The 17,590-nt window shown below is 34.1% G+C and overlaps 10 protein-coding genes and 3 pseudogenes across 13 annotated transcripts, besides 1 other annotated feature; 8 read left to right on the forward strand and 5 right to left on the reverse strand.

Moving 5' to 3' along the window:
- Positions 1-1,294: 1,294 nt before the first annotated feature.
- Positions 1,295-1,657, forward strand: TVAGG3_0637490 (uncharacterized protein; the record flags this gene model as incomplete). The annotated part of the gene is made up of 1 exon (XM_051241092.1): positions 1,295-1,657. The coding sequence occupies one exon, from the start codon at positions 1,295-1,297 to the stop codon at positions 1,655-1,657; it is 363 nt and encodes a 120-aa protein (XP_051087679.1).
- Positions 1,658-1,675: 18 nt separating this feature from the next.
- TVAGG3_0637500 (serine threonine-protein phosphatase family) lies at positions 1,676-1,918 on the forward strand (the record flags this gene model as incomplete). Its single annotated transcript, XM_051241093.1, has 1 exon — positions 1,676-1,918. The coding sequence occupies one exon, from the start codon at positions 1,676-1,678 to the stop codon at positions 1,916-1,918; it is 243 nt and encodes an 80-aa protein (XP_051087680.1).
- A 221-nt stretch (positions 1,919-2,139) lies between these two features.
- Positions 2,140-2,769, reverse strand: TVAGG3_0637510 (uncharacterized protein; the record flags this gene model as incomplete). The annotated part of the gene is made up of 1 exon (XM_051241094.1): positions 2,140-2,769. A coding segment is annotated over one exon (630 nt), but the record flags the coding sequence as incomplete, so codon positions are not given.
- Positions 2,770-2,907: 138 nt separating this feature from the next.
- Positions 2,908-17,590: part of a mobile genetic element that runs on past the window's edge.
- On the reverse strand, positions 4,423-5,027 carry TVAGG3_0637530 (uncharacterized protein; the record flags this gene model as incomplete). The annotated part of the gene is made up of 1 exon (XM_051241095.1): positions 4,423-5,027. A coding segment is annotated over one exon (605 nt), but the record flags the coding sequence as incomplete, so codon positions are not given.
- On the forward strand, positions 5,467-5,622 carry TVAGG3_0637540 (uncharacterized protein; the record flags this gene model as incomplete). The annotated part of the gene is made up of 1 exon (XM_051241096.1): positions 5,467-5,622. One exon carries the CDS (start codon positions 5,467-5,469, stop codon positions 5,620-5,622), a length of 156 nt encoding a protein of 51 aa, XP_051087683.1.
- On the forward strand, positions 5,642-5,937 carry TVAGG3_0637550 (uncharacterized protein; the record flags this gene model as incomplete). Its single annotated transcript, XM_051241097.1, has 1 exon — positions 5,642-5,937. A coding segment is annotated over one exon (296 nt), but the record flags the coding sequence as incomplete, so codon positions are not given.
- Positions 8,569-9,271, forward strand: TVAGG3_0637560 (organellar and viral DNA polymerase type B; the record flags this gene model as incomplete). The annotated part of the gene is made up of 1 exon (XM_051241098.1): positions 8,569-9,271. A coding segment is annotated over one exon (703 nt), but the record flags the coding sequence as incomplete, so codon positions are not given.
- On the forward strand, positions 10,819-11,502 carry TVAGG3_0637570 (KilA, N-terminal/APSES-type HTH, DNA-binding family; the record flags this gene model as incomplete). Its single annotated transcript, XM_051241099.1, has 1 exon — positions 10,819-11,502. The coding sequence occupies one exon, from the start codon at positions 10,819-10,821 to the stop codon at positions 11,500-11,502; it is 684 nt and encodes a 227-aa protein (XP_051087686.1).
- TVAGG3_0637580 (uncharacterized protein) lies at positions 12,029-12,217 on the forward strand (the record flags this gene model as incomplete). Its single annotated transcript, XM_051241100.1, has 1 exon — positions 12,029-12,217. The coding sequence occupies one exon, from the start codon at positions 12,029-12,031 to the stop codon at positions 12,215-12,217; it is 189 nt and encodes a 62-aa protein (XP_051087687.1).
- Positions 13,509-13,929, reverse strand: TVAGG3_0637590 (annotated as a pseudogene). The gene has a single exon. A coding segment is annotated over exon 1 (421 nt).
- On the reverse strand, positions 13,965-14,237 carry TVAGG3_0637600 (Poxvirus D5 protein-like family; the record flags this gene model as incomplete). The annotated part of the gene is made up of 1 exon (XM_051241101.1): positions 13,965-14,237. One exon carries the CDS (start codon positions 14,235-14,237, stop codon positions 13,965-13,967), a length of 273 nt encoding a protein of 90 aa, XP_051087688.1.
- TVAGG3_0637610 lies at positions 15,226-15,688 on the reverse strand (annotated as a pseudogene). The gene has a single exon. A coding segment is annotated over exon 1 (463 nt).
- Positions 16,619-17,037, forward strand: TVAGG3_0637620 (annotated as a pseudogene). The gene has a single exon. A coding segment is annotated over exon 1 (419 nt).

Genomic DNA, 17,590 nt, shown 5'->3' on the forward strand with positions numbered 1-17,590 from the left:
TGGTATAAAATTGTAGATCCTACAAAAAAAAAAAAAAAAAAAAAAAGGTAGTGGGGCTTCCAGGCACTTCGTGCCCTCTAGCCCCGAAGATGTTTAGTATAAATGAAGTTCTTATATACGGGTCTTCCAGGAGCTTTTCACAAATTATATATGTTTTCATGTTTTGTCAAGACTTCTTCGTAAAATCAGACAAAAATAATGTTTAGGGTAGAAGGTTAGATATAACCTCTTTTCTAACCTCTTTTCTACCCTCTTGAATTTTCAAGACTTCTTCGTACATGTTTTGTCACTTTTCTGTCACTTTTCAGGAAAAAACATTTTTATTATTATATATAAATGAATTTTACAAAACCACCGTTACCGTTCTTTGGAAATAAGAGTAGATGTAAAGATATTATATTGAGAGAACTTAAGAAACTACCGAATGGTCTAACATTTGTAGATTTGTTCGGTGGAAGTTTCTATATATCCCATTTGTGCCATATAATATTTCCTGACTCAAAGATTATATGCAATGACTTCGACAACTATATGAACCGTCTCAAACATATACCAGACACAAACAAAATATTGAAAGAGTTAAAAGAAAAGATACCTATAGGTAAGATGGAACGTATACCATTAGATAAGAAAAATATTGTGAGAGAGGTTTTGAAAAAAGCAGAATATATAGACTGGGATAGTATATCTGCTAGACTATTATATAGTGGTGCTATAAGAGTTCATGACATTGAAACACTTATGTCAAAAGTTTTATATCTTAACTATACAAATGTTTTCAAAGAGGACATAGAAAAATATATTGAGGGTATAGAGTTTGTGAGATGTCATTGGACAGAGTTGTATGAAAAATATAAAGACAAGGAAAATGTTTTCTTTATAGTGGACCCGCCGTTCTATAACACATGGGATTTTCAATACCAAGTAGACTGGACTTTGAGAGACTCTTTAGAAACTTTAGACGTTTTACATAACCATCCATGCTTTTACTTTACATCCGATAAAAGTGGTTTGGAAAGTGTCATGAGATGGTTAGAGGACATACATGACTATGAGTTTAGATACGATAAGATAGAATATGAGAGAGGTCCTATAAACTGGAGAAAGTGTCATAACAAAGAAATTTTACTAGTAAGTAAATGTGGTTTGAAATAGGACTACTTGTTTTAGGTTTTTTCCATTGTGTCATTTACTTATTTGACGTGGCAGAAAGATATAGAGAATATGAAGATGAACCAATGCCTGCAAATGTTCAGTATATGTACTCGTAAGAGATATTTTTATCTAATATTAAATGGACGCACAGAACTTAGCGAATGCACAGCAACCTGGACAACCAAACCCAGAGAATATTCCAAATGAAGTTAGAATACAAACTGCAATGGCAAACTATGGTCAAGTGCCAACAGATGTACAAATGCAAACTGCCATGTCAAATGACGCTGCGTTAGGTTTGCCACCATGGTATGCAAATATGAGATGGAAAGAGTTTTATACAAACCCTGAAGTGGGATATAAACAACTCTATGCAGATGACGCGAACACAGGAGTTGACCCAGAATATGTTTTCTACCAGAGGAGAAACAGAATGTATGAGCTCCAGTTAAAGAATGCTATGGAACTCAACAGGAAACGTAAGAGACTAGGCGGACATTAGATTTTTACATATAGTAAAATGGGTTTCTTTGGAAGAATAGGAAACTTCTTTCGAAATGTTGGAAGAGGTATATGGAATGGAATAAAATCTGTCGGAAGAGGAATTTGGAACGGTGTCAAAAATATTGGTAAAAGAGTAGGTCAGTTTGTTGGTATTATACCTAAAGACCCTGAACCAGAAGAACAAGCTCCTGTTATACAACAGCCTGAACCTGCACCACAGTCTAGTTGGCAACCAAATCCAACACCTCAACCGTATTAAAATTATATTTTTACCGTTCGATAGTAGTTGTATATGAAACTAAGTTCTAAGTAAAACACATGGTATAATGGAATTATTCTTTTTCTTCCATCTGTAGTAAACCATACTTGAAAGTCTGAAATACTTCCACTTGGTGGTTCGTATAACTTTGTAGGTTTTTCGTAAAAGTCATTTGCCAAGCATAAGAAAGAGTTTTGGGCGCCAGAAAATGAAGCATGAACAATAATAGCAGCTGGGTCGAAAACATCTTTAAATAAATATGGTTCATCTCTTGCATATCGACTGTAAATATTTGCTAAAGGAAGTTCGACTTTCTGATTTAACATTCTTTGCAAATAATACCATGACATTGCAGTGAATTCTGTATATATTTGTTCGTCTTTCTTTGGATTGTCTTCGTAGATTTGAAATGACACTTGTGAATTTTGTTTGTCATATACAATTCTCACATAAAGTGTGCTCTCGGTATTTGCATATTCATCAGCATATTTTGCATAACATGAATTTATTTTATCTTCTATATTTTTTAACGCAGTCTGTAGAGAAGATGAAAGGTCAACTTGTATTAGCTCAATTTCTTCCCACATTTTTCGTTTCCCTTCAGATATATAATCTATATGAAACCTTACAATAAATGGAAAACTTTTATCTTCTACAGACACAAACTTCATTCTACGAAAGCCAATAGCTTTTGTGACAGATGGGTCTCTTAACCATCTTAACGGGTAGTCAAAACGATAGCCTTCATGCTTTACGGTCTCTGTCTCAAACTTTTGACCGACATTAGTAAAAAGTTCATCTAATGGTTTAGTTGTAGCAACTCTTGAATTTTCTTTTTCTATTGGAAGCATATTTTATCTAGAATAAAAATGTCGAAAGAAACAGCGTCTATGAGAGAAATACAACACAACCGACAACTCATTGTACAAGCTCTAAATAAGAACACAACAAACTTTTCAAACTATTCTAAGATATCTGAGTCATTGAAAGAAGGAAACTTAAAACTGACGATAAACCCAATGACAGACGAGTTTCTGTTTCAAGACAGTAAGAACCATACTGTTTGTATAAATCCAACAAAAAGAACTTTAAACGAGAAACCTATAGATGAACTTCTTTTGAAAGCAGATATTGACAACAAAGCTGACAAAGAGTATGTAGATGCAACAAGAGACTATATTCTCGCATGGACAGATAGAACATACCCACAAAAACATCATACACATAACATCTATGACGTAGATGAACTACCAGCAATGTTAGATGACAAAGCGGATAAAACATATGTTGACAATAAAATGTCAAGTGAAGTGACAAGAGCTGACAAAGAATATTCTAAAAAGACTCATACACATACCATATCTGATATTACAAACTTACAAGAAACCTTAAACAAGAAAAGTGACGTTGGACATACACACGATTTCTTCGCAACTGTTGGTATAGAAAATATTGCAGGAACGGTTGAAGAACCTGATGGAACTGGTGGGGATGTATTAAATTGGAAACCTCCTAACTTTCCACAAGGTTTAACATCGGAGGATGACATAACGACGATGAAATACATTAGATGTAGAAATGTCTATGTCATGGAGGATGAAAACAATGTTAAATTCACTGCTCAAGATTTATATGATAAGAAAGCTGACAAAACATATGTTAACGATGAGTTAGATAAAAAAGCTGACAAAACAGAGCTTCAAACATTAAAGACAGAAATACTTCAAACCATATACCCGGTTGGTTCTATTTACACGTCAATGAACTCTACCAAACCAGAAGTAGTACTTGGTTTTGGAACTTGGACTCAAATAGTCGACAGGTTTTTGTATTGTGCAAACTCTTCAAAGGAAACAGGTGGAAGTAAAACGATTTCAGGTGAAAATTTACCTGCGCACAGTCACTACATAAATTTAAGTACATCTGAAGCAGGTTGGCATAAGCATAGATTTTGGGATTGGTCAGCAATGAAAAAAGGTAAAGGATATGATGTTAAAGACGACGTTCAGTTTGCTATAAATTGTTTCTGGGGTAGCACACAGGGAGATGGAAACCATACACATCGCGTTTCAGGGTATACGCAAACAACGGGACAAAGTAAAGACTACATGCCACCATACATGACAGTTTACGCATGGTATAGAAATGCTTAGTCGTCATTTTCAACTTCTTTAGCATATTCGTCAGGAGTTGTCTTATATTTGTTAGGAACTGTCTTTGAAAGTATACCACCTTGAACCTTAACAAGTTTGAAACGAGGTCTGACAATAGTCGTTTTATCTTCTGCTTGCAGTCTGTACATTTTGCCATGTTTGCCTAAAACTTCATAATATTCTCTTGTATACTTTCTTCTATTTTTACGAACACGAATGTGAGTACCTGTCGGGTTCCCATTGTTGTCATAGTCAATAGTATTTTCATATGGGTCGCGTTTAGGTATTTCTATTTTTACTTTGTCACCTTTCTTAAGTTTGAAGCCTGGCATTCTTTCTTGTTTGTCTCTTTTGACTAAACTATTAAATATATAGTCTTTCTCTAAGTCAGGGTTGTTTTTCATTTCTTCAGGGGAATGGTTTCCCAAACCTTTTTGTTTACGGCTATTGTAAATATTTAAAACTTGTCTCATCTTTGCCATGGAGAAGTGTCTATATTTGTCGTCATATGACATTTCATTTGCTTCACCACCTTGTGGTTGATTTAAGTCTCTTAAGATTTTTATACAACTGTCAATGACACCAAGAGCAGAATGGTTTTGGTCGACAATGAAATATTGGTTTACATTTTTTGAACGCAGATAGTTTTTAATATCGTCTGATTTGAAAGAACTTTCACAGTCAGATGTCAGTTTTGTTGGATGGTATTTGTCAACGAATATTGTCAAAGCAGTTTTCACATCTAAAATATTTTTGGACCATAATGGTATGGCTTCACAGTATCTTGTGTTTTGACCGACAAATATTAGCCAGTATGGAGGTCCATCTTCTCTATACCTCGGAATGTTTTCCAAGATATCCATAAACCAAGCATTTGGTGTTGAACTAAAGATTTTTATCATGAGTGCTTTCTTTGTTGCCTTAGAAACATAGGGGTCCTTGTTTGGATTCGTCATTTTTTAACCCATAAGAAATGGGTTTATTTGGCGCATTAGCAGGAGTTGCATCTAGATTTTTACCCGCAGTGGGAACAATAGCCAGAGGTGCGTTTGGAATTGGAAGGAAGATTTTGAGTACATTAGGTATACTGAAAGAGAAAGCACAACCTATTATACAAACTGTACAGAAAGGTTGGGAGGTAGCACGAGATGCAACAAATCTTATTCCAAATCCTGAAACAAGAGGAAAAGTTCAAGGATGGATGGACAATGTAGGAAGAGAAGCAGGAAACTACTATAACAAAGCAAATGACTACTATAACCAAGCAGGGCACTATATGGACCAAGGTGAAAGATTCTTTAACAGAGGATATAACCATGCCACAACAGTGGGTAAACAATAACCAACCTCAACCGCCTCAAACGTGGGGAATGTAAATTTTTTTACTGAGATGAAATGAACAATACAGCATTGAGACAAATGGGTTCAAGATGGATTTGTCGACTTCCAGCAGTTACACAACCACGTGTTTGTCAAGTCCTCCCTATACCTCAGGAAGTTTTAGACCGACTTAAAAAACCTCAACAACCAGTTGAAAACAAACCAAACTAAAATTTTTTACTGAGATGAAATGACCGAAGAAGTTGAAACGGTAGATTTGACACCACAAACAAAAAGTTCAGAACCATTGTCAAAACCTGTCAAAGAACTTACAGATGAAGAGAAAAATTCAATAATAGAAAGTGCCAGGTCTGGAAATACAAACCCTAACTATAAAGTCACTTTTCATAGAAATGGAACGGCTAGTATCTCAAAAAAGAAACAGACTCTCACAAATAAAATATTGAAGTCTGAAGGAGCTTTCGAGACAACAGATGGAAAAGTTTACTTCACTGACCAACAGTTCATTATAGAACATCTCATTGACTTAGAGTCGAAATATTCTAAACTTTACAACAAACACAAAAAGTTGAAAGGAAAACAAAGACAGATGGCATATGATATTTACGAAGATGTTGACGACACAACCATACCTGCAAGTGAGGTAAAGTCAGAGGAACCGAAAAGTGACGAAAAACCAATAGAAGAAGGGAAGCCAAAAACTGAAGATAAACCAAAACCAAAGGTTAGTTTCAATACTAAACCAAGTCAACCTTCATTAGCTGGTATGGGTTGGCGTCAAAGGCTTCTGGTAGCTGGTGGTTATGTTAAGTAAAGGAAAAAACATTTTTCAAAAAAAATATTTTTTTATTTTATTTGAAATGTACGCTGAGTTTGTTGGAACAGACCGTTGGAAAACTTGTTTGTTAGATGAGAAATATGAAATTCACTGTTGTGAGTCATTTGAAGTCAGAAACAAAAAGACAAAAAGAGTTTTAAGCGAATGGGAGCAAAATGACGGATATGCTAGGATGAGGATTGGTGGAAAACACTATCTTAAACATGTTGTCATTGCAACTCATTTTATACCAAACCCTAACAATTTACCTTTTGTAGACCATATAAACCGTATAAGAAACGACAATAGACTTGAAAACTTACGTTGGGTCACTTGTTCTGAAAACAATAAGAACAAAAGCAAATTTAGAGATATTGTATTCGAATTTGTCGACGAACTAGAAGATGAAGCAATTGAAATTACAGACTATGGTAAGCATACGTTTGAGTTTTACTACTATAGCGAAGAACAGGACTCTTTCTACCTTTATACCGGCGTAAACTATAGGAAATTACAAGTATGTTTTACTAAGGAAGGCTGTGCTTATGTAAACGCTAGAGATACAGATGGAAAATACATTAGACTATATCTTAACAAATTCAAGAAGCTATATGGCATACCATTTTAAAACGTTTTTAAAACAATATATTTTTACATATATAAAATGCTTCAGGTTGAAAAACAAAGAACAAAAGTAGCAGATACAAAACCGTTAGACTATATCTTTACAAATGCCGGTAGAAATATTTCAGATGAAGAAATTTTATCTCGAATTGTCTTTCATATACAACTACGGAAAAGTGCTGAAAAAGTATTGAAAAATAATGTTTAGGTGAAGAGGTGAGATTTCACCCGTTTTCTCACCTGTTTTCTCACCCGTTGAATTTTCATGAATTTTGTGCTGAATTCGACAAAAATGAGTTTTTGGTTGAAAAAAGAGGTGGAGCCAAAAGTGGCTCGACCTCAAAACAAGCATTTTGTGAAGAATATACCAACCCGCGGAAAACAGCGGGTTGCTTTTTATACAAAATTCAACAGGTGAATTTTCATGAATTTCCTTAAGATAGAAAAAATAAAACTAACTTTATTTTTTTTAAGTTTGGTCATCCTTCACTGTATGACAAATATACTATATTTTACTTAAAAATATGCAAGCGGCTCATAGCTCAGTGGTATGGGCTACCTCGTTAAAGGCGTCGAAGACCTCGGTTCAAATCCCGATTCGCGCAGGTTTTTTCCTTTTATGCAGTGAAATTTCATGTACATAGGTTACTTTGGTGTTAGACCCTAGTGAAGAAAATAGAACGATATAAGTTTACATTTGTAAGGTTACTTTGGTGTTAGACCCTAGTGAAGAAAATAGAACGATAGGAGTTTACATTTGTAAAGTTGGACGATAAAAATCTCTGCTACTGTCAGTAAAAGTACTGCTTCAGAACAATATTTGTACTGCTTCAGAACAATACTTGTACTGTTTCAGAGCAATACTTGTACTGTTTCAGAGCAATACTTGTACTGTTTCAGAGCAATACTTGTACTGTTTCAGAACAATACTTGTACTGTTTCAGAGCAATACTTGTACTGTTTCAGAACAATACTTGTACTGTTTCAGAACAAAGTTCTGAAAAAGCTCTCAATTTGTGAGAAAAATTTTCTGTTTCAGAACAATATTTGTACTGTTTCAGAACAATATTTGTACTGTTTCAGAACAATATTTGTACTGTTTCAGAACAATATTTGTACTGTTTCAGAACAATATTTGTACTGTTTCAGAACAATATTTGTACTGTTTCAGAGCAATATTTGTACTGTTTCAGAACAATACTTGTACTGTTTCAAGACAATATTTGTACTGTTTCAAGACAATATTTGTACTGTTTCAAGACAATATTTGTACTGTTTCAAGACAATATTTGTACTGTTTCAAGACAATATTTGTACTGTTTCAGAACAATACTTGCACTGCTTCAGAACAATGTCCGACGTACCACCAACCCAGTCTATTCCCAAACCAAATCGAAGAGAGACCAAGAGTTCGAAGAAGGTCTGAACCGCTTACGCAAAGAGTATGCTACAGCTCCAATTGAGAGAAAGTTGTTCCCGGACCCAAAAATATATTTTAGGGTAGAAGGGTATATCTAACCTCTTTTCTAACCTCTTTTCTACCCTCTTGAATTTTCATGAAATTTACACCAAAAATATATTTTAGGGTAGAAGGGTATATCTAACCTCTTTTCTAACCTCTTTTCTACCCTCTTGAATTTGTCATGAGTTTTCCCGAAATAAAAAATAAAGTTGGTTTTTTTAAAAAAATATTTTTTTATTTTTATTGTAAGAACATGTTAGCAACAACAGCACCAAACTCTTTAGTCATGAACCCAACTTCAATGTTAGTAGAGATGAAAAGCTTCATTCCTTCTTCATATACTTTCGAAACAACAATCCAGAAGATAAAGCAAGAACTTCTCCAAGGAGATTTAGATTGCACTGCGAAAGATGAAACAAATGAACAGTATCTTTATGAAATGCAGGATATTATTGACCATCTACCTAAACTTCCTGAAATCCAACAACAAAAGCTCACTATTCCAGAATTCGACGAAATAGAAGTCAAAGCAACTGACTCAGTAGAAATAAAGAAGTTCATACGAAAGGTTAACTATGAGTTTCTTGGATTTCATTGCAACCACAAAGTCATGGACAAAGATTGCGATATGGTATATAAGAACATCTCTGACATATACAAATCTGGGGAGTTTAAGACCTACGACAACTTTGTTTCGTTAGTTGCAAAATGTGTATGGCAGATAAGAGATAAAGATAGAAGAGGTAAGGTATGGAATGAACAGATAAAACCCGCAACTTTTGAGTTAAAGAGAGCAATTGACGCCTTAGTCATACTAGCAGGTAAGATTTCAATGTACAATGCTAAAATGAACCCACAATGTTCTAAATGTAAAGCAGCAATGAGGAAATATAACTACTCCGTCAAAGAGATAGAACGTATGCGAAACGACTATGCTGACTTAAAGAGGGAGGCAGAGAAACCAGCAGAAGATAAAATGGACATGTTGACATTTCTAAACAAAAACTATCCAACAGCTGACGATTTCCTTCTTTCAGATGTCAAGAAGAAATATAAAGAAACCTTCGGCATTGTTAAAACATTCGATGTACTGACAGAAGAAATAGAAGCTACGAAATTGTTTAGAATTTCACGAATTCACAATGTTTACCATGTAAAACGGTTATAAAATAACTGGGGTAGAAAAGAGGGTAGAAAAGAGGGTATATCTAACCTTCTACCCTAAAATATATTTTTATTGAAAAATGACCAAATTTCATGAATTTCCTTAAGATAGAAAAAATAAAATTAACGCTAGTTTTTTATAAAATATTTTTTTTATTTTGTATGTAAGAACAGGAAATGACAAACACTGAGTTTGAAACAGTTAAAAAGATAGACAATGAGACCAAAGTGGTTAGAATAGGTGATTTAAACGTAAGATACTCAAAGAAATACAAGAAATATTCTTTGTCAGACATTTTAACACTATCTGAAGGAAAGAAAGCACACGACTGGGTTAAAAATGCTTCTACTCAGAAAATTTTGACAAGAAATCCTGAGCTTATGATATCGGTAAGATTCTATGGAACAAGAGCATATCTCATCGACAAAAGTCTTATACCAGTAGTTTTGTTCTGGATTGACCCAGTTGTTGGATATAACTTCATAACATATGGTTCGTTCGACTCAGAACGTTGCAGTGAAGGCTTACTTTACATCGTTCAGAAACCGAAGGACTTCAATACAAAGAGATATAAGATAGGAAGAACATATAATATAACTCAAAGATATGACAGTATAGTCAATAGAGTTAAGGTTGTGTTCGTTAACGATATGAGAGCTGCTGAAACAGAACTACTTGAAAAGTTTGAGAAAATGTATGGTGCTCCCACGAGAGGTAAAGAAACGTTTGAAGTAGATGAGATAGATAAAGCTATAAAAGTATTTGACGAAGTTGCTGAAAAATACATGTAAAAATAACGTTTACCATGTAAAACGCTTATAAAATAACTGGGGTAGAAAAGAGGGTAGAAAACAGGTTAGATATACCCTTCTACCCTAAAATATATTTTTATTGAATTCAGCACAAAAATCTGAGTAAAATGGCATAAGATTGCTTTCCTCGGAAAAACCGAGAGAAGAGATTCCGTACGAAAACAGTGAAATTTCTCTAGACCGACTTCCTTCGGTCTTGCATAAAACTCATGAAAATCGTGAAAAATTGCGACCCAGACTTTTATCTGGGTCGCCAAAACTCTATGAAAACAGTGAAGAACAGCGAGTAGGTAAGAAACCCCAGTCGCCAAAACTCTATGAAAATCATGAATTTCCTTAAGATAGAAAAAATAACGCTAATTTTATTTTTTTTTATTTTTTTATTTTGTATGTAAAGACAGATATGTCAACAACAGAGAACACAACAACAGTTATAGTCCATGAAGCCATAGATGAAGAATACGAGTACATACAGTTTAACAAACAGTTACGTCTCATTCGTTCGGTCAAAGATGACATGTACCAAATGCAAAGTATTTTGAATGCTCTTCGTTCTACAAAGCAAGCACGTCATTGGTTTGAAAACCAACAGACAAAAGAACTTTTAGAAGAATTTCCTCATATGTTTGCGACCGGTAGAAAACCGCGGGTCGAGATTCCGTACGAAAATCGTCAAAATTTGCCAAATGGTTTGAGAGGTTGGTATGTACATAGACTTCTTGTAAATGCTGTTGCAATGTGGGCTTCACCTCGTTACGCTTGTTATATTTTCATGATGTTAGATGAAATTCATAGACAAGAACGTGAAGAGCTAGAGAACAAGCTTGAAGCAAAAGACAAAAACATACAGAAAAGAATACCACGTTCGGTACCAAAAGGAAAGGAAAAGAACTATAAGTATATGATTTACACTGAAGAGATGGAAAATGAAGAAGATAAAGATATGGTTATGTTGCATTTAGTCAGAAGAAACAACAAAAGCTTTTACGACTTAGCTAAGATTTACAAATCTGACAGAAATTGGTTCTATCGCGAAAACTTACCGATTTCAATGACACCGAATGAAGATGTGAAACAAATAGTTCAAGATACTTTACCTCAAACACACTATGATATTAAAGGTTGTACAATACTTACCTTCAAAGAAGATTTGCCATTGTTAAAGGAAAAAATAACAGAGTATTTTGACAACTTCAAACAAGCAGAGTAAATGAACCATTTATTTTTACGCTTGACTTCAGATGGCTCAGGTAGCTCTATAAGGTAAATTGCCTCATCTGCTGGGTCTATGTCGGTCATTGTTTCAAGACAAGTCTTTTATTGTTTCAAGACAAGTCTTTTACTTTTTCAAGACAAGTCTTTTACTTTTTCAAGACAAGTCTTTTACTTTTTCAAGACAAGTCTTTTACTTTTTCAAGACAAGTCTTTTACTTTTTCAAGACAAGTCTTTTACTTTTTCAAGACAAGACCCGTTATTTTTCAAGAAATTTTTGGTGTAAAGTTCTCAAATTTGAGAACAGTGGTCTTGATTTAAGACGATACCCGTACTTTTTCAAGACAAGTCTTTTACTTTTTCAAGACAAGTCTTTTACTTTTTCAAGACAAGTCTTTTACTTTTTCAAGACAAGTCTTTTACTTTTTCAAGACAAGTCTTTTACTTTTTCAAGACAAGTCTTTTATTGTTTCAAGACAAGTCTTTTACTTTTTCAAGACAAGTCTTTTATTGTTTCAAGACAATGTCCGACGTACCACCAACCGAGTCCATTCCAAAGCCAGAAGAACCGACAGCCCCAGCACCACAACAGACTAAGACTAAAACACTTACATTTTTACGCTTGACTTTTTACAATTTGAACTTTGTTCGCGTAGATGTGAATTCTGAAAGAAGTATGAGGGTCTTGTATGACTTTGTACTTCTCCCATAGTTCATGTCTGTCAAACTTACCTGCCATGGACTCTTTCATAAGTTCCATGAAATCGTCTTCGGACAATCCAGGGAAAAGTATGATATCAGTAAGTATTCTCTTTACATCCTTACTTAAACTCTTGGCTGTCTGTACACAAATGACAACTGAAATGTTAAAGTGTCTGAGCTTCTTAAGAATTCGACACATGTCTTGTTCTCTGTTCTTTAACAAAGGATGAGAAGCAAAGTCATCTAAGATAAGAAGACATCTATGAGGGTAAGTCTTCCAATCGTACGATTGCAATTTCTTCGAAATGTATTCTATCTCTTTCTGTTTGTTTCTGAAGTGTTTCTTCTCTAATATTCTCTGCATTTCCTCATTTGGGTCTTTAAACTTCGAATTTATATACTCATTTATAGCATTGTACTTCAAAACTCTTCTTTGGTACTTCTTTATCCAATCTAACAACTCAGAGTCTTTTATACATACTAACTTAGACTTCTTTATAATATCTTTGAACGAATTGACGGTTTGGTCAAATTGACCCGAAGTACTACAAATGACTACTAACTCATAGAATGGGTTCTTCTCATCTAGTTCTTGTTGTTGTGCAGCCATTTTAAGATAAGTGAAAGTCTTACCCGACCCAGGTGGTGCGATTAGACCTGTTATACCATTCTGAGCAAATAAGAACTTGTCATGTATAGGTTTTATCTGAGCATTTTCTAACTTCCTCTTGTTCTTGTTTAAAACATTCTCAAATTTCTTGTCAATGTCAGCAAACTTTTTTTCTAACATATTTTTAGAAAAATTAAAAATTTTATCTTTTAGAAAATGTCTAGCGATTTCGCTATCTATATTCGAGACAAACTTTTTGACAGCAAAACATCTGTCGACCATAAAATCTTACATAGTGTAAACAAGAAAGGTGAATTTGTTCTAAAGTTCTGTTTCTGGGAATATGACAAGAACCATAAAACATTAGGCAGAGAAGTCTTTAAGTTTGTCAATGACAGACTTGTTGACAGAGATGACGCCGATTGGAAAGATGAAGTCCAACAAAAGTTCTTAGAATGCAAAGAAGACACATGCGCTGTTCTTGAAGATGAAATAGAAAACAGAATAGAAGAGCTAGTAAAGGACAAAGAACTTTTACAAAAATATGGTTCTGAGAAGTTTGACATAACCCCACCAGAAAAGAAGAAGAAGAGAGAAAAGAAAGAAAAGAAAGAAAAGAAAGTAGAAGAAGAGAAGAAAGAACCAGTTCCAGAGAAGGTGAGATATGACATGTAAAAATAAAATTTTATTTTTAGAACATTTCTGGGTCAATGTCAATGTTCTCTTCCTCTTTAGGGGCAAACACTGGCTTAGACTCTAAAATCTTTTTACCCAACTTACCTTGAACTTCAACTATCTTAGACTCATAATATTCATAGTCGTCTGTCTTCTTTGGTTCATAAGGTATAACAAGTTTGTATGCTTTGCCTTCTTTAAGGTTTGAGAACCTTCTGTCAAAATTTTCTTTGACTGTTAACAAACCTTCTATGTCTAAGTCTTCAAATTTCGCACCATTTTTAGTCACAATAGCAAACTTAAACTGGTTCGATGTTCCAAACTTTGTCAAATGTAGACTTTTCAAAATGGTAGAAGTAAACATTCAAATAAGCGAATGGGTCTAGTTCTTCTTTGACTTCTGTCATGTACTTATTTACTGAGATGAATTTCGTCATCTTTTCTATCGGATAAAAAAATATTTTTTTAAAATTTACTCATAAAAATTTTTCTTTGTATATACGCCATTCTGAACATCTAAAAGACTTTTGACATTTGCCAAGAATGTACGTTTAGAAGCTGCCATATAACCATATTCTTGACAATATTGTTTATACGAATCGTACAATGACCTTTCATCTAAACACTCAAAGTTAGTCTCATCTATAAACAGTTCATAAACACTCTTGTTTGCTTCTAACAATGTTTGTCTTTCTTCGGTATGTGGAATTTGTCTTGGATTGAACTTAGAAATATCTAATGTCATAAAATATGAGAACAAGTGGTTGTAAAAGTTAGGTGTCAAAGTTTCTGCTAAGTCGTCAAAATATTCTGTATCTTGCATATGAGAATCTGACGTTCTGACAACTACATATCTTCTGTCAGAACTTTCTAACTTCATCGGAACAGTATTGTTTGAAACCATAATGAAGTTTGCAACATTTTCACAAACTCTTTGGTCTTTATATTTTCTTTCAACAACTCCAACTTTGTCTGTTATAAGACTCTTCAAAGCATCTGAGTTCAAAACTTTTGTTGTATCTATACTTTGAAGTTCATTGCAAACTATAAGTTTCATATTCTCAATTGAAGAGTTAAATTTACCGCAGATGTTTTCTAAGTTTGTCATATTAGGGTTCGAATAGCCCTCTAACAGTTTGCATAAGATATCTGTAAAGAAAGTGTTCTTACCAGTTCCTTGTTTTCCAATTATAATGAGAGCAGTTTCATTTTTAGCACTTGGATGTTGTAAGATGTTTGCAAACCAACATAAGATATACTCATAGACTCTTTCGTTTCCATTGCATATAATTTCTTTGACATGGTCTAACCAAGCTTCTATAATATTTTCTTTCCATTCTACTTGTTCATATTTATATCCAGTGAAGATAGAATAGAAGTTTGGAGAAGGTGTATAGAACTTTATACCTCGAACTGAAAAATCTTCTAACTTTGACAATAAGATATCCCAAGCATCTAACATCTTCATTCCAACTTGTACGACTTTTATTTTCTTAAGTTTCTGTCTACATTCTTGTTCTGAAACTATTGTTGCTCTTGGTTTGTTAAAGACAACATCCCATTCTTTCATGACATAACATTCTGGGGCAGAGTCGACATAAATGACTAAACGTTTCAAATTCTCGACTGCTTTGTTATAGTCTCGAAATGGACACATATTTCTGAACGCTTGGAAGTCATAAAAATCTGAAACATCTATTCTGTACATTTTTATAAAAAAAAAAATATTTTTTTTATTCTTGAGCTATTTGTTGCATTTGTTGTTCTTGAGCTATTTGTTGTTGAAGTTGTTCTTGTAATACAATACTTTCACCAGTTGCATCTTCCAATTCGAAACTTTCTGCCGTCATTGACAAATACATAGGACATAAAAGTTTTACAGGAACAAAGTTTGCGTCAACTAAGGTTAAGTTTATGTTTGCTAAAGTGTTTGAGTTCACTAAAGCTGAAAACTCTGCATTCGAATGAACAATAGGCAAAACCAGCAGAGAAAGTGTTGTTTATACGCATGAGTATCTTTTGGTCATAGTAGTTTCTGTCGACATTCGAATAGCACTTTGAACCTAAGTTTGAAACAATATATAAAATAGGTGTACTTAAAGTCAATGGAACAGATAGACCTTGTATGACACCTTTTCCTGTTATAGGAAACTGTTGGTAGTAAAAACCAGATATAAGTTTTGTATTATAGCTCATATCGTTTATACTAAACTCGGTCGGACATCCAAACATAATGAAACCTGCTCTAGTTGCAGCACATGTTACATCCGTCCTTAAAGTATTAAATAAGTCAACAAAACCTGTTGGTGGTATATCTGAGTAAGTATCTTCAAAGAAGTATTTTTTACCATTCACAACAACAAAGTCTTCTGGTGTCAAAAGAGCAAAACAGGCTTTAGTCGTCATTGTGTTTAAGGTTAGTTTACAATATCGTCCTTGAGGACTTTGTAAGTTTGTTTTATAGAATTATATGACTCAGGGTTTTTAGTCGTAATAGTATAAACCATTATGTCTTCTGCCATTTACTTAGCAACTAAATTTTAATGAAATGTTGTGGTCGTCAAATATTTTTATGACGTCTGGGAAACTATATTTTAAGTTCAACGTTTCACCTCCTTTCATAACGTATATCTTGTCAATGACATTATATGAAACACCACAGCAAGCAATGTCGGGTTCTATTTCTTTGATGTTTATATCATCTGCCTCTGTCAAAAGTTTCAATAGTTCTTTCAAAACTTCATGAGGTGCAATGACATATGAGTTCACTTTTACAGGGTTGTGCTCAACCAAGTTTAACATATATACCCAAAGCTTGACAAATCTTCTCCTGAGTTTTAAGTTTGTCTTTAAGTTGTTGGTAGTCGTTTCGAATATCTGCAACAGAACTTAAGTCTCTGCTAACTTCAGGATATGTTGGTTGTTCTTTTACAGGAACAATTGCTATACCATCTTCGTCTTCGTATGGTTTCCCCACTTCAACATCTCTGTCTTTGACATTGACAACAACACTTTGACTGTTGTTTGAGTTGGTGAATTTAACTTCACATCTGCCACCGCCATTAAACCTTTTGAAACACTTACGCTTCTATTTTTCGGAAATGACATTTTACTTAGAATAAAAAGATGGACGTATTCGAGTATCTCTTCGAATTGAAGCAAAACAAAGTTTACACACACAAACAATACAATACATTGACAGAATAGTTCTTTTATACAAACAATGGTAAATGTTATAGAATAGCAATATTTGCTGAACCAAAATATTTTCATAAAGCAAAGAAAGTTGGTATAACCGAGATGGTGAAAGTTCTTGAAGCAGACAAAAATATAACTTCAAAACTGACCGATATTACTAAAGGAAAGTTTATAATACAGTATTATGTCAAAACTGGCGTACTGTCAATATTTGACGGAGAGAAGTCAGTTCAAGAACAACTTACTGACCTGCTGCCAAAATCTGCTCGATGGAAGCTGTCGTTATGCAATCTGAGGAGCCCCAGCAGGTTTCATCGAACGAATCTTCAAAAGAGCATCTTCCGTGAAAAGTGCTATTGGTTTTGTAAACTTCTTTGCTCTCAATTCATCTGGACCGTCTCTGTCACCAGTATATTGTATTTGTACAGTACCAACAGTTGAAATACCACCCATAAAGTCTTCTGAGTCAGCAAATGGAATGCCAAGCCAAAAGTTTGAACGGTCTCCATTTGTATATTGAGTTTTTTTGAGCTCCTGTATGAGTCCATACTTTCACATATGGCATAATAGAACTTTGCATTTCAGGGTTAATGGTTGTTGTGAAGTTGTTGTTAAAAGTTCATAGCATCTAATGTCAAGTTGTATGACCTCATATCCTCAACTGTAGAATATTCTTTCTCTTGGATAATATTTGCCATCTATGTTTATATGGTATTTAATACCAGGGTTGTAGAAGCAAGAATAGTCATTTATAGTTCGTCTGAACAGTACAAACATAGTATCTGCATGTTTCATTGCAGTTGTTAAGGCAATATCTGTTCTTGCACCTGGGTCAGCACTTTGGTTTCCAACTTCACCTGCAAAGTCTTTGACAGATATTTGGTGTATAGGGAACATAAG

The sequence above is a fragment of the Trichomonas vaginalis genome, chromosome III, assembly GCF_026262505.1.
Source record: "Trichomonas vaginalis G3 chromosome III, whole genome shotgun sequence".
Lineage (NCBI taxonomy): Eukaryota > Parabasalia > Trichomonadida > Trichomonadidae > Trichomonas > Trichomonas vaginalis.